Consider the following 15,919-nt stretch of genomic DNA (forward strand, 5'->3'; position numbering starts at 1 on the left):
ATTAGGCCTCATGCACATGAACGTAGCCATGTGCATGGCCGTGATTTTCGGGGTTGGTCGGCAGCGGAGTGTCGACCGCGATCCGCCCGCAAATCGCTGGTCGTGCACATGGCCGAGTCCATTATTTCCTATGAGCCAGAACACGGCCGTAATAAGACTTGCCCGTTCTTTCTGCGGTCCAGGCTCCTGGGCCGTGCACGGACCGTGAAAACCACGGTCGTTTGCATGGGCCCCATAGGAATGAATGGGACCGCAATTCTCCCGTGTATTTTTTGGGGAATTGCGGCCGCAAAAGCACGTTTGCATTTATTTGGGGGTAAAAATTGTGGAGGATGCACTGTGCTAGAGATCCTAATTATTTAAGTCTATTTGTGCAAAAGTGTATGTTAAAGATTGTTGTCACGCTTTATTTATGTTTAGATTGTGAAGGAAGAGTACGATTCACTTGTAAAAATATTTGGAAACTGTGACCAACAAAGTAAAGCCAAAGCATTGATTGATGAAATAGTAGGAAGATCTGAACGACCAGAGAGTGGTGAGTAAACTATTCAATAGATCCCAATAGCAATAATGGTGTTGCAAGCTGTGGCATGTGATCTTATTTTGAAGTATTTAACGTCCTTCCTTTTTTCCTTTTGACTTCTATGAGATGTATGTATGTATGTATCTTAGTTTTCTTTTTTACATGTGGTATTACAATTGTGATTTTACATTAGAAGCTGTTTAACCCCTTAATGACCAGCCTATTTTAAACCTTAATGACCAAGCCATTTTTTACATTTTTCCATCGTCGCATTCCAAGAGCTATAACCTTTTTATTTTTGCGTCGACATAGCTGTATAAGGTTTTGTTTTTTGCGTGACAAGTTGTATGTTTTAATAGCACCATTTTGGGGGACATATTATCTATTAACTTTTTGGGGGGGAATAGAAAAAAACCTGTAATTTCGCCACTCTTTTTCGCGTCTTAAATCTGCGCCGTTTACCGTGTGATATAAATAACACTAACTTTATTCAGCGGGTTGTTATGATTGCAACGATACCAAATTTGTATAGTTTTTGTATGTTTTACTACTTTTACACAGTAAAAACGCTTTTTTTTTTCAAAATTATTTGTTTTTGTGTCTCCATATTTGAAGAGCCGTAACGGTTTTATTTTTTCGCCGATGCGGTTGTGAGGGCATTTTTTTGCGGGAAGACTTGTAGTTTTTATTGGTACCATTTTGGAGTAGATGCGACTTTTTGATCACTTTTTATCACATTTTTTTAAGTCAGGATTCACAGAAAACAGCAATTTTTCCATAGTTTTTTATTACATTTTTTACGGCGTTCACCGTGCAGGTTAAATAATGTAATAGATTTATAGTCGGGGTCGTTACAGACGCGGCGATACCAAATATGTGTAACTTTTTGTTTTTTTAATAGTAAAGCATTTTGTAAGGGGAAAAGCTGGGTTTTTCATTTTTTTTCCCACATTTTTTTTTAAAATTAACTTTATTAAACTTTTTTTTAAACTTTTTTACTAGTCCCACTAGGGGACTTTAATATGCGATTCTCCGATCGCTATTATAATACACTGCAATACTTTTGTATTGCAGTGTATTACTGCCTGTCCGTTTAAACGGACAGGCATCTGCTAGGTCATGCCTCCGGCTTGATCTAGCAGGCATTCATTATTGGCAGACCTGGGGGCCTTTATTAGGCCCCCGGCTGCCATTAAAGACAGACACTCGGCGATCGTATCGCCGGGTGTCGGTGGGGTGAGAGGGAGCTCCCTCCCTCTCTCCAAAACCACTCAGATGCGGTGCACGCTATTGTGCACCGCATCGGAGGGGTTAAACGGGTGAGATCGATACTAATATCGATCTCACCCGGCAGAGCTGGGACGCCCCCAGCCCTCAGCTGCCTCTAGCAGCTGAGAGCAGGGAGATTTGACGCTCCCTGCTCTGTTTACTTTATCCTGATGCAGTGCCGTAAAAAGGCATATGCATCAGAATAAAGCCAGTTAGTGGCCGCCGTTAAAAGGCGTATTGGCGGTCACTAACGGGTTAAGACACATTTCCAAGTATTGTTTCTTTGCTATAGCTTTATTTTCTCAAACACTCACGTGCCAACAGGCTATTGCCACTCTTTGTACTCTGCGGTTGTGGTGCTGCTCCCTAGGTGAGTTTGAAAATCCCTAATTTGCTACGCCCATCTAAGGGTATGTTCACACGCAGTGAGCAAAAACGTCTGAAAATAAAGAAAAATGTGTGGAGTCATTAAGCCATGTTTAGACTGTGGATATTTTTTTATTGAGGAAAACAGCTGAAATCCACCACAAAATCCATGTGTGAGACTTGCAGATCACACCCTTTCAAAGTGGCTGCAAAAGCAGTCAGCAACAGATTTTGATTTTGCTCTGCCTGCACGCCGATTTTTTTTCGTGGCATTTTTCGCCGCGGCCATTGAGCGGTTCGGGCAAAAAACGCAGTGAAAATCTGCATTCAGGCAGAGCAAAATCTTTCTCCTGCAAAAATCTGTGTGAACCCAGCCTAAGGCCTCATGCACACGACTGTAGCCATGTGCACGGCCGTGATTTTCGGGTCGGCCAGCAGCGGACTGTCAGCCGCGAGCCGTGGCACATGGTCGCGGCCATTATTTTCAATGAGCTCGGACCTCAGCACACTGCCGTAATAAGGCTTGCCCGTTCTTACTGCGGTGCGGGCTCCTGGGCCATGCACGGACCGTGGAAACCACGGTCGTGTGCATGGTCTCATAGGAATGAATGGGGCCGCCATATGTGTTTTTTTTTTTTTTTTTTTGCAGGACGAGATGTAGTTTTCATTGGTACTTAGAGGATTTGTCACTAGTTTATTAATGCCCTATCGCCTAACTAATCTAAAAGGAGCTTTGATAACTGCAGTGTGGTTTATTTATTTCCAAAGTTATGAGCATTCATATAAACGCTCATTTCCGATCATTGCCCTATGCAAACAGTGCAAAGATTAGCTGATGTATTTATTTATTTTTTTTCTTCTTGATATGACAAAAAATGTTCTGCCTTTATAAATGCAGGTTGGGGACACAAGGACAGTTACTTCTCCAGCTCTACTGAGGGGAAGTTTCAAGAAAGACCTACAATAAATTGGACTTTACTACGGGAAAATCAAGATAAATATGAAGCGATGAAATGGGCAGGTCTGTCCGTTTTTTTTTTAATGGTATAATTTTTGCAATGTCCTTTGATCAAAAGGATCATGTGTGCTAAAAGGACTCCCTGCTATGTTTGCATAAAGGTTGAAGTGGTTTACAGGGACTTTTATATTAAGGGTCCATCCTCCGGATGGCTCTTCCAATATCAGATCGGTGGGGGGCTAACTCCCGACAACCCCACGATCAGCTGACTCAATAGGCCGCTCCGATTAATGCCCAAGCCTTGTCATATCTTAGCAGGCTGTGCCTGGGATTGAACCTGAATAGGACTGGTACTGCATTCCCAGGCACAGCTGCTGTGAGTGCAGCACACATACGGTACAGTCTTTGGTGAACACAGAATCGAAGGACAGTGGCAGCCGCTTTGTTCTGTCTTAACTTCTCAGAGGACGGGGTCACTTTTAACTGTGACCCAGTTACTTGCTTCATATTGTTCTGATGCACATCTTCCATACATGTACGACGGATGGCGTACAAGTTGTTAAAGTGCCATTTTTCGGTTGATATATATATATATATATATGTATGTATATTAAACATACTGAATCTACAAGTAAGGCCTCATGCACACGACCGTAGCCGTGTGCACGGCCGTGATTTTCGGGTCGGCCGGCTGCGGACTGTCAGCCGCGGGCTGCCCGCAAATCGTAGGACATGCACATGGCCGCCGTCATTGTTTTCAATGAGCCCGGATCGCAGAAGATGTCCGTAATAGGACATGCCCGTTCTTTCCGCGGTGCGGGTTCCCGGGCCATGCACGGACCATAAAAACTACGGTCGTGTGCATGGCCCCATAGAAAAGAATGGGGCCGCAATTCTCCCGTGGATTTTCGGGGGAATTGCGGCCGCAAAAACACGTTCGTGTGCATGGGGCCTAAGCAACAATATGCTGTAGGGCCAGGTTCACCAGTTAAAGGGAGTCTGTCACAAGATTGTTTGATTCCCAAGCTGCTTACAATGCTGGTTTGATAGTGTGAAAAGCATTGCCCACATACTTTCATAAGATATCTTGGATATATTAAAACACCAATGATTAACGTTTTAATTCTTTCACGCACCGTATGCTAATTAACCATAAAGACTAATCTGTAGCAGGAAGAGACCTGCACTTTTCCTCCTAAGGGTATGTTCAAACTCCCTATTTACAGATGGAATTCAGGCATTTTACGCCTCGAATTACGCCTGAAAAAACGGCTCCATATCGTCTGCAAACATCTGCCCATTGATTTCAATGGGATTTGCGATGTTCTGTTCAGACGAGGTGTATTTTTACGCGTCGCTGTCAATAGACAGTGCGTAAAAAGATGCCCACCTCAAAGAAATGCATGTTACTTCTTGGGACATAATTGGAGCCGGTTTTCATTGATTTCTGTTGAAAAAACCGCTCCAGTTACGTCCGTAATGGATGCCGCGAAAAGCTTGTGCACTTGCAAAAACGCCCGAAATTCAGGAGCTGTTTTCGCCTGAAAACAGCTCCGTAATTTCAGATTTATTTGGTGTTGCCGTGTGAACATACCCTAACTCTTCCTGTTCCTTCCCTTCAAACTCTGGCAAGCTGCTGCATCAGATGCCACTCGATCCAAATCCTGTGCCATGCAGTAAGGATCTGTTTGAGAGGGGAGGTGTTGGGACGAAAATGCAGGACTCTTCCTGCTACAAAACACTTTTTATGGCTAATTAGCAATGGAGGCATTAAGATAAATTTTGGGTGTTTTGATAGCATTAACACCTCTTTTGAAGGTATGTGTGCAATGCTTTTTCACAATACCACACCAGCGGTGTAAGCAGCTTAAGAACTGATTTAAAAAGATCATAATTGTCCAGCAACCGAGAGACCCCCTTGGCACCCTTATGGACCCTCCAGTAGTCAGAAGAGAACATTGGTGGTTTAATCTGTGCACCCCCGCACTTCAACTATAATAGTTAAAACGTTATTCCCCCTGCTCTCCCCTCCACTTCCCCAGTTCTCATTATAGCACCCCCCCCCCCCAAAACTATTTACCCAGTAGCCGCAGCATTTTGCTAATATCCAGTAGTGATGGAGCTTTATGCTGTAAGCCAGGAGTCAAAACCTTTCGGTACTTCAGCTGCTGGGAAACTACAAGTCCCAGCATGCCTTGACAGCCGAAGGCTTTATTATTTCAGCCAAAGGCTGTCAGTGCATGCTGGGAATTGGAGTGCCGAAGGTTGCCGACCCCTGCTGTAAGCGATAGCATCCAGCTCTATGCATTCGACACAAGGTGGAAGCACCTGGTGCCAAATGCATAAAGGACGGAATCTAATTTCTAGGCGCTATAGCGACCAGGTTTTGTTAGCCCTGCTTCAAACGGCCCCTGCTTAGTGATGACTGTTTTTCTCCTGTTAAGATATGCCTCCAATTCAGAAGTCTTTCTACAAAGAAGCATCAAGGGTTGCATCAATGTCTGAAGAGGAGGTAACAGAATGGAGGTAAAAGTAGTTGGATTTTTCTTTGACGTGAAGTGAGAAACTTGACTGACATTCATTTTATCTAACCAACTGTGGTTATGCCCAAAATATAATTTTTCCCACTGTATTTCTGTGTGGCATTAGTTCAAATGTTTTAGCTCACTATGCTTTTTTTTTTTATTATACCCATCATCCACCTCTTTTCAAGCACTAAAAGTGTTCACGGGGACTTTTATATCGGTCATCAATATCAGATTGGTGGGGGTCCAAGTCCCGACACCCTCACTGTCTGAAGGGGCTGCAGCAACTAATGCTGTGCACCTCTTCATAGTTTACTAGGACATTGGATGAAAGAAATTGTCCCACTTTAACCTCTTCACGCGCTGCTCTGCAATAGTACGTCCTGCAGAGGGGTTAGTTCCCGCATCCAGACGTACTATTGCGGAGCAGTTCCCGGCGCACACTGTCCTAACGGACAGTGTCCGGGAACCGGGAGGTCAGCTGTCCCCAACAGCTGACACTCCAGCCTTGCCGGTCAGCGGACCATCGCCGCTGATTTCGGCAATTAACCCCATAAATGTGTGTAGTGTAATGTACTCTAGCAGCGATCAAAGCTGCAAGTATAAATGTCCCCTAGTGGGACAAGTAAAAAAAGTAATAAAGTGTAAAAATAAAAGTTATAAGTTCTGTAAACAGAAAATGCTTTTTTTTCCTATAATAAGACTTTTATTATAGAAAAAAATGAACACGTTAAAAAAAAGTACACATATCTGGTATCACCGCGTTCGTAACGACCCCAACTATAAAACTTTAATGTTGGTTTTTCCCGCACGATGAACACCCTAAAAAAAAAATCTATAAAAAACGACACCAGAATCGCTATTTTTTTGGTGACCACCCCTCCCAAAATAGAGAATAAAAAGTCGTATGTACCTGAAAATAATACCGATAAACTACAACCCGTCCCGCAAGAAACAAGCCCTTACACAGCTTTTTGACTGAAAAATAAAAAAGTTATGGCTCTCAGAATACGGTGACACAGAAAATAATAAGCCCTCACGCAGCTCCGGTGGTGAAAAAATAAAGACGTTCTGGCTTTCAGAATATGGCGATGCAAAATGTGCAGTGTTTTCTAAAAAGTGTATAAGATCCGACACCATTTATCAGTGCGACACCGGCCACACATCTATGAATTATTTATTTACCGCATTATTATACCCTCTTATTATGCCCTGATGTTCTCCGCACAGCTCACATATGCCCCCACATTATAAACTGAAATACCAGCAAAACCCCAAACAGAAAAACTACCAAGCAAAATCTGCGCTCCAAAAGCAAAATGGCGTTCCTCTTTTCTGAGCCCTGCAGCGTGCCCAAACAGCAGTTTGTGCCCACATATATGGCATCGCCATACCCGGGAGAACCCGTTTAACGCTTTATGAGGTATTTGTCTTCAGGGGCACAAACTGGGCACGACATATTATGCACTAAAATGGCATATCAGTGGAAAATTGCAATATTCACACCATCCGCTGTGCATTAACCCCTTTGAGCACTATGACTTAATAGCACGTCATGGTGCGGGGGTGATGTATGGAGCCGGCTCACGTGCTGAGCCCGCTCTATACGCTGCGGGCGTCGGCTGTGTATTACAGCTGACACCCGGGACTAACTGACAGGTACAGCGATCGCGCTGTTACAGGAGTCTATAACAATACACTGCAATACATTATTGCAGCATATTGTACCCACGGATCCAATGATCGCTGGTACAAGTCCCCTAAGGGGACTAATAAAATGTGTAGAAGAATTAAAGTTGTTAGTAGTGAGAGAGAAAAAAGTTTGAAGAAAAATGGGAATTTTTTTTTCCCCTAAAGTAATGTAAAAAAATAAACAGAGTTGATATCGCTACGTCCGTAAAAGGCCGAACTATTACAATATACCATTATTTAACACGCACGGTGAACACCGTAAAAAACTTAAATAATTTAAACTGCCAAAATTGCTGTAGTTTTCGTTTTTACTGCACGGCGAAAGCTGTAAAAACGAAAACCCCAAAAAATGGAATCAGATTTTTTTTCCTATATTACTATATTTTCCTATTTTTTTTTCAGTTTCCCAGTACTTTTTATGGCACTTTAAATGGTATCCATAGAAACTACATTCCTCCCGCAAGAAATAAGCCCTCACACCATTCTACTGACGGAAAAAGAAAAAAGTTATGGCTCTTGGAAGGCGGGTAGTGAAAAACGAAAATAAGAAAGCAAAAAAATGGATCGGTCCTGAAAGGGTTAATTCATTTCTAATGAAAAAAATGTATGACCACATGTGGTGTATTTCCGTATCCGGGAGAAATTGCTTTACAAAAATTGGTTGTTTATTTCTCCTTTATCCCTTGTGAAAATGAGAAAATTCAACATTTTAGTGGAAAAAAATTGTGATATTAATTTTCTCCGCCTTATTCTAATAAATTCTGCAAAAGACCCGTGGAGTCTAAATGCTCACTATACCCCTAGAAAAATTCCTTGAGGGGTGTTTCCAAAATGGGGTAACTTGGGGGGCTTCCACTGTTTTGGTCCCTCCAGGGCGTTGCAAAGGCGGCACCGAAAAACAATCCCGCAAAATCCGTGCTCCAAAATCCAAATGGCGCTACTTCCCTTCTGAGCGCTGCCATGGGTCCAATCAGCAGTTTATTACCACATATGGGATATTGCCGTAATCAGGAGAAAATGCTTTACAAATGTTGTGGTTCTTTTTTCCTTTATTCCTTGTAAAAATGTAACATTTCTATGCTTTTTCACACAAAAAGTTGATTTTCACAGCCTAATTCCACTAAATTCTGCAAAAACCCTGTGTGGTCAAAATGCTAACTATACCCCTAGATAAATTCCTTGATAGGTGTAGTTTCCAAAATGGGGTCACTTTTGGAGGGTTTCCCCTGTTTTGGTCCCTCCCGGGTGTTGCAAACGCGACATGGAACCGAAAACCAATCCAGCAAAATCCGTGCTCCAAAATCCAAATGGTGCTCCTTCCCTTCTGAGCCTTGCTGTGGGTCCAATCAGCAGTTTATTACCACATATGGGATATTGCCGTAATCGGGAGACATTGCTTCACATATGTTCGGGTGCATTTTCTTATCTCTTGTAAATATTAAAAATTTCTATGTTTTTTCAGAAAAAAGTAGATTTTCATTTTTACAGACTAAGGCCTCATTTACACGAACGTGATATACGTCCGTGCGACGCGCGTGCTTTTCACGCGGGTTGCACGGACCTATACAAGTCTATGGGGGCATGCAGACAGTCCGTGAGTTTTGCTCAGCGTGAGCGCGCTGAAAAAAACTCACGATATGTTCTACATTTCTGTGTTTTTCCGCGCGTCACGCACCCATTGAAGTCAATGGGTGCGTGAAAACCACGCAGGTTGCACGGAAGTGATTTGCGCAAGAGCTGTCAAACTCTGAATGTAAACAGAAAAGCACCACATGCTTTTCTGTTTACAAACATCCAAACGAAGTGTCTTCGAGATGAGCGATTCCGGACAACCGAACCGAACTTAACCGGGTCCGGCCGAACTCGTTTTGTACGCAACATCAGGAGATCACTGTCCAGGGTGCTGAAAGAGTTAAACTGGTTCAGCACCCTGGACAGTGACTTCCGATCACAATATACATGAACGTGTAAAAAAAAAAAGAAGTTCCTACTTACCGAGAACTCCCTGCTTCTTCCTCCAGTCTGACCTCCCGGGATGACAATTCAGTCCAAGTGACAGCTGCAGCCAATCACAGGCTGCAGCGGTCACATGGACTGCCGTGTCATCCAGGGAGGTGGAGCCGGATGTCAAGAGGGACGCGTCACCAAGACAACAGCCTGGAGACCGGACTGGAGGAAGCAGGAAGTTCTTTAAGTATGAACGTCTTTTTTATTTTATTTTTTCATTCACAGGTTGCTGTATATTGTGATCGGAATTCACGGTCGATGGTTCTGAAAGAGTTACTGCCGATCAGTTAACTCTTTCAGCACCCTGGACAGTGACTATTTCCTGACGTCGCCTAGCCTCATCTCTATGATGGCGGCTGCGCGAAAATCACGCAGCCGCACATCATACACTGATGACAAACAGAGCTGTCAAGTGCCTTTTGCGCACGCAAAACGCTGCTTTTTTTGCGTGCGCAAAGCGCACACGCTCGTGTAAATGAGGCCTAATTCTGATAAATTTAGCGAAAAACCTGTGCGGTCAAAATGCTAACTATACACCTAGATTCCTTGAGGGGTGTAGTTTCCAAAATGGGGTAACTTTTGGGGTGTTTCCACTGTTTTGGCACCACAAGACCTCTTCAAACCTGACGAGGTGCCTAAAATATATTCTAAAAAAAAGGAGGCCCCAAATCCACTGGGTGCTCCTTTGCTTCTGAGGCCAGTGCTTCAGTCCATTATCACACTAGGTAATATACTGTATTCTACGATATATTCACTTGTGCTCCCACAAGGTATAGGAAATTGTAATTCACTGAAGTGATGAATGAGTAAAACGTATCAATTTTATTTCATAACTCTCTCTAAAAACAGGGGTACAGTCACCACTGTGAAAAAGCCCCACCGTGTGCATTAAAAACGTATTAAACACATAATCCAATTACTGGTTCATTTGTGAACCCTCTCTAACTGGGTATACTTGAAAGATAAAAATATGGGATCAGCGGTTTAACATTGGTGTAACAGTGGATTAGACCCTAAAACACACCAGAGCCTGCAGTTACCGCTCCTAAATCACCTGGTGCTAGGGTGAACAACAATGCCACTGTGACCTACGCTATGATACCTCACTAACCTGACCCTACGCGTTTCTATACATATATTTCATCAGGGGTCTGTAACTTGGTCATTCTGGCTAAGGTGCCAGCGATATTCAAACATTAGCAGATATTCTGCTATACAACACGGAAGCGTGCGCGCATGGATGTCAGCGGCACGCTTCACTCGGGACCCAGAGTTGATATCGCTAATACTCCTCCCCCCGGGCTACGGCAGTGCACTTCGAAACAGCCAATCACAATGGCCCACCTCACTCCCGGCCGTCAACTGACGTACCCGGAAGTAACATCGACAACATCAACTGCAGGCGCAGTGGGAGGCTGAAAGCGCTTCTCCTTACTGCACAAAAACCCATACTCATCAGGGATAGAGTCTGATAATAACATTAGGGTAAAATTTGCGGATCAGCTCAAAACCGCAACTTAGCTGCCGTAGATAATGCACCTTCTCTGTAAATACACTTTGCATGGATAAATAAGCGATATTCATATTTGCCACACTTTAGGATCTGAATCATTTATTTGGAAAGGAACAACTATACCTGTTATACAGTTACTTGCAGTATACCATTTATTGTCTGATATCCAGGAATGACAGCTACACATATATTTTGACAACCGTAGGTTGTAACATTGGGATATCTATTTAAATAAAACAGGTATAGTTTGCTCATTAAGACCTTCAGGCTGTACACAAGCCAGCCTATAGATCCACTGGGCCTCTTTACGCAGAATGAGATTGTCCCAGTCCCCTCCCCGTTTTGGAGGACGCACCAGTTCAATCGCCTGGAATTTTAAACATTCTGCTCTGCCCTGATGTTTTTGCATGTACATGTTTGGAAATGGGAGTTTTCACAGTGGTGATTGTACCCCTGTTTTTAGAGAGTTCTGAAATAAAATTTGATACGTTTTTCTCATTCATCACTTCAGTGAATTACATTATCATACTAGGGCCACATGTGGGATATTTCTAAAAACTGCAGAATCTGGGCAATAAATATTGAGTTGCATTTCTCTGGTAAAACCTTCTGTGTTACAAAAAAGAATGTATTAGAAATGAATTTCGGCAAAAAAAAAAAATTTGTACATTTCACCTCTACTTTGCTTTAATTCCTGTGAAACGCCTAAAGGGTTAAAACACTTTGTGAATGCTGATTCGAATACCTTGAGGGGTTCAGTTTTCAAAATGGGGTGACTTCTGGGGATTTTCTAATATATAAGGCCCTCAAATCCACCTCAGAACTGAACTGGTCCCTGAAAAAATAGCCTTTTGAAATTTTCTTTAAAATATGAGAAATTGCTCTAAGCCCTGTAACGTCCTAGAAAAATAAAAGGACGTTCAAAAAACGATGCAAACAAAGTAGACATGGGAAATGTTAACTATTAACTATTTTGTGTGGTATTACTATCTGTTTTACAAGCAGATATACGTTTAACTGTAGAAAAATGCAAATTTTTGCAATTTTTTTTCTAAATTGTGGTGTTTTTCAGAAATCGATACCAAAATTATCGACACAATTTTTTGACTAACATAAAGTACAACATGGCACGAGAAAACAATCTCAGAATCGCTTGGATAGATAAAAGCATTCCAACGTTATTACCACATAAAGTAACACGTCAGATTTGAAAAAATTGGCTGGGTCCTGAATGCCAAAACAGGTTGGGTCCTGAAGGGGTTAAGAGACCTTTCCCATGGACCATGTGGAGGGCTGGAGAGGCCTGGGCTGCTCAATACTAGTGTCCATAATACTTATTCCTGACAGAATTTGAGGACATGCCTGATACGAAGATGCAGGATATTGAGCCAGAGGAGCCAACTCTGAAAGATATCATGAAGGCTATAGGTCTGTGCAATAAGTTTTTGGCCTCTGTTAATGTGCAAGTAGGGGCATAAAGGAGGACATAGCCCTTGTCTGCCATGATCTTAGAAAAAAACAAAAACTGATAGGACAACCGCTCTGGAGGATAGGATGGGCAATCTGGAGGAGGCACTACCTCCCCTTCAAAGTGATTTGTAGGCGCATCAGAGAACTGGAAACTATCGTAGCCAAACTAAGATGATTTGTAGGAGGTACCTGAAAAGGTGGAGGACACTAGTCCTACCACTCCTACTGAATACTTTGTATCCTGGATGTTTACTACTTTTAGGAAAGAGATCCTGAAACCTTTGTTTGCCTTGGAGAGGGCACATCGGCTCACTACCCATCCCGGGCTGCTCCACATGTCCAGTCCTTGTAAAAATCCTGCCCACTTTTTTTTTTTTTCTAGGCTCCTCCTACCCTTCAAGAGATTGTCCCCATTCCATATTTAGGAATGTCAACAATGACTTTTCCATCCTTTTCATGATTCCTAAGGACGAGTCTGTCAGTTCTTTTCTTGGCCATTCCTATCGCAAGAGCTCACCAGCGTTTTCTCCGCTTTGATGTCTGTTCTTTAAACGTCCTGTCTTTCACCAGATCCAGCAAAGTGTAGTAGTAAAAGAAACTACATTTCCTGCTTTATTGAAAGATAGACATCAAATGACGAACATAGGAGAAGGAACGCACTGCAAGGTGGTCTAAATGGCAAAAGTAAGAGAGCCTACGCGTTTCAAACACGATCTGTGTTCCATGAATACATGGCTAATTCTGGGTCCTAACTAAGTCAGGAGCCACTATGCTTGCTCTTCACCAAGCTCCTGGCAACTATTAGCGCTTTGCTGCCCCAGGGGATTTGCTTTTATCCCTTACATGGGTGACCACTTTGTAAAGGCATCTCCCCAGAGTGGACAATCGTTTTAGCCTCAGGATTATCTGGATGCCTTGAAGAGTTTCAGCTGGATCATCAATGAGGATGGCCAATGTCAAATCACGGTAGAAATATGAACACACAATAAAATTTATCATCGATAGAGAGATACATTTTTAAGTGACTTAAAATAAGATCTGATATTGTCAGCAATGTGTTCTAGGGTCCACAATCTCCTGTCTACCTTTCTCCGTCAGATGGTCTATTTTAGATTTGTTTCACTTGCCTGGGCTTTATGGCAAGCTGAGCACTTGCTCTATTATCATGTGTCTACAAATTTACTTGATGCTTTCTGAGCATTAGATCAAATTTGGATGCCAAAATAGACTAATGGTATGGTATCTAAACACAGCCTATTTTTGGGCCGAAAAATCGGAAACAGAACGCCTCCAAACGTCTGCCCATTGATTTTAATGAGAGATACGGTGTTCTGTTCTGATGGGCCGTTTTTCTTACGCGGCCGATTTAAAAAAAAAAAAAACAAAAAAAAAAAAAAAAAACCCTGTAAATAGACGCCTGCGGAAAAAAAACCTGCATGTCGCTTCTTGAGCTGTTTTTGGAGCAGGTTTTTTTTTATTGGCGCCAAAAACGACCGTAAAAAAATGCAGTGAAAGACGCAATTTGCTAAAAAAAAATAATCTAGAAGCTCAAAATAATTTGTCACATCTTTCTATGGCATGTTTTGCCTGGGCGCAAGCTTCTATTAGAATACCTCTCGAAAGCCCTGTGTACATTCTAGAGAGTATTTGGTTTAAATACAGAAGGAGAATTAATCTTAAAGTATGAGGTCAAATTGGGCAAAATCCAATCACTATAATCAGGAAGAGACCAGATAAAATAATTAGGTTTCCATGGAGACGGGCGTGGAGAACTAAAGCGTTCATTCTATGTTAGACAAACTGTTGCGTGATCTGACCATGTGATAACTACAGAGGACTTTAGCAGTAATAGGAGTGTTTTTGTCAGTAAGGAAATCGTTAATGTGTTAATAAAACTGGTGAGGAGAGGAAAAGGGGGTGTAGTCATGCTCTGTGCCATGCTGGCATTGGCGCACATCAAACAGCCCCTCGTCAGACTTTGCTATGAAAGTCGTTCTCTAGCCCTTATATTTAAGTCACCAGCAAGAACTAGACACCCTTGTTTAACCTCATTAACTTATGACATTGTTCTAAAGAAAATATGTCCGTCTGGAATTGGGGAAATTCGCATTAACAAATGTATGACGTTAAGATCGCATGCCAATATATGGTGATCGTCCAATTGGTCCTGTATAACTGACTTAATTGTAAAGACCACTGAATCTTTTACATCATGTTTTTTCTTAGCTGTGGTAAATGAGGGAAAGCTTTATTGGTACATGTGGGGGGCTATAGTTTGAAAGTGTGTTTTACTATACCATTAACACATCACATTGCATTTTCCTGGCTACTTCTCCTAATAAGCTCTGTTTTTAAATGGGCTATTAAAGGGGTTTTCCCATCAGGAAACACTGGGCGTGGTTTAGCTTTTGACCAAGTGCGCGTTGTGAAGAGAAGTTTGTGACACTGACCAATCAGCATCATACACTTCTCATTGTTCCAGCCCAGCGTGATTGTGCAGTGTAGGAAGCTTGGCTGGAACAATGAGAAGTGTATGATGCTGATTGGTCAGTGTCATACACTCTGTACAACGCGCACTTGGTCAAAAGCTAAACCACGCCCAGTTGTCTATTAACCCCTTAGTGACCACCGATACGCCTTTTCACGTTGGTCACTAAGGGGCCTTAGGCTAGGCTAACGTGAAAAGGCGTCAGCCTAGCCTAAGTCCTGCACCGGTCTCCCGTGCAGGCTGGGGCTCTGCTGTCTGATGACAGCTGGGCTCCTGCTCCAACACCCGGATCGCGACCGTTTAACCTGTTAAATGCCGTCAATAGCGACCGCGGCATTTTACTTTTTTACAGAGGGAGTGAGCACCCTCTGCCACCCATCGGCGGCCCGCAAATGCAATCGCGGGTCTCCGATGGGATGTCATGGCAGCCCGTGGGCTTGATGAAAGCCCCCTGGACATATGCCTATTAGGACGCGCGGGAGGCACGTCTTAATTGTCAGATTTACACTGACCGGCAATAATGCTCTGGTATACGAAGTATACCAGAGCACTATAGCAGCGATCTGAAGATCGCACAGTCAAGTCCCGTATCTATTTTTTTTCCATAAATGATTTTATTTAGTAAAAGTGTAAAAAATAAATAAAAGTACACACATATGGTATCGCAGCGACCGTAAAGACGCAATTAATAAAGTTAATATGTAATTTAAACCGCAAGGTGAACACCGTAAAAAAAAAAACGCAAAAAACAATTGCGAACTTGCAATTGCAACAGTGAACGGCGTCAATTTAAAAACGCATAGAACAATGGTGAATTGTCAGTTTTTTGTTTTTTTTTTTATAATTGCCCCCCCCCCCTAAAAAAGTTAATAAAAAAATTATATGTACCCAAAAATGGTGCTATTAAAAAGTACAACTAATTCCGCAAAAAGCAAGTCCTCATACAGCTATGTAGACGAAAAAATAAAAAAAGTTATAGCTCTTTGAATGTGACTATAGAAAAACGAATAAAAAAGCTTGGTCATTAGGGCCTAAAATGGGCTGGTCACTAAGGGGTTAAGAAACTAATTCGCATAAATCTAAAATTGCTCATAACTTCCACAAAAAT

General features: G+C 42.4%; 1 protein-coding gene across 2 annotated transcripts in view; it reads left to right on the top strand.

The window, feature by feature from the left end:
• The window catches only part of DDX43 (DEAD-box helicase 43), a 246,015-nt gene that overhangs the window by 42,015 nt on the left and 188,081 nt on the right, over window positions 1–15,919 (top strand). For both annotated transcript variants that reach the window (XR_012883166.1, XM_075862031.1), the window contains exons 3-5: window positions 421–535; window positions 3,057–3,179; window positions 5,561–5,642. Coding sequence is in view for 1 of the 2 variants with exons in the window: in XM_075862031.1 (XP_075718146.1) it covers window positions 421–535; window positions 3,057–3,179; window positions 5,561–5,642 (320 nt within the window). In the remaining variant the exon portion in view is untranslated. The remainder of the gene's footprint in view (window positions 1–420; window positions 536–3,056; window positions 3,180–5,560; window positions 5,643–15,919) is intronic.

The sequence above is a fragment of the Rhinoderma darwinii genome, chromosome 4 (assembly GCF_050947455.1).
Source record: "Rhinoderma darwinii isolate aRhiDar2 chromosome 4, aRhiDar2.hap1, whole genome shotgun sequence".
Lineage (NCBI taxonomy): Eukaryota > Metazoa > Chordata > Amphibia > Anura > Rhinodermatidae > Rhinoderma > Rhinoderma darwinii.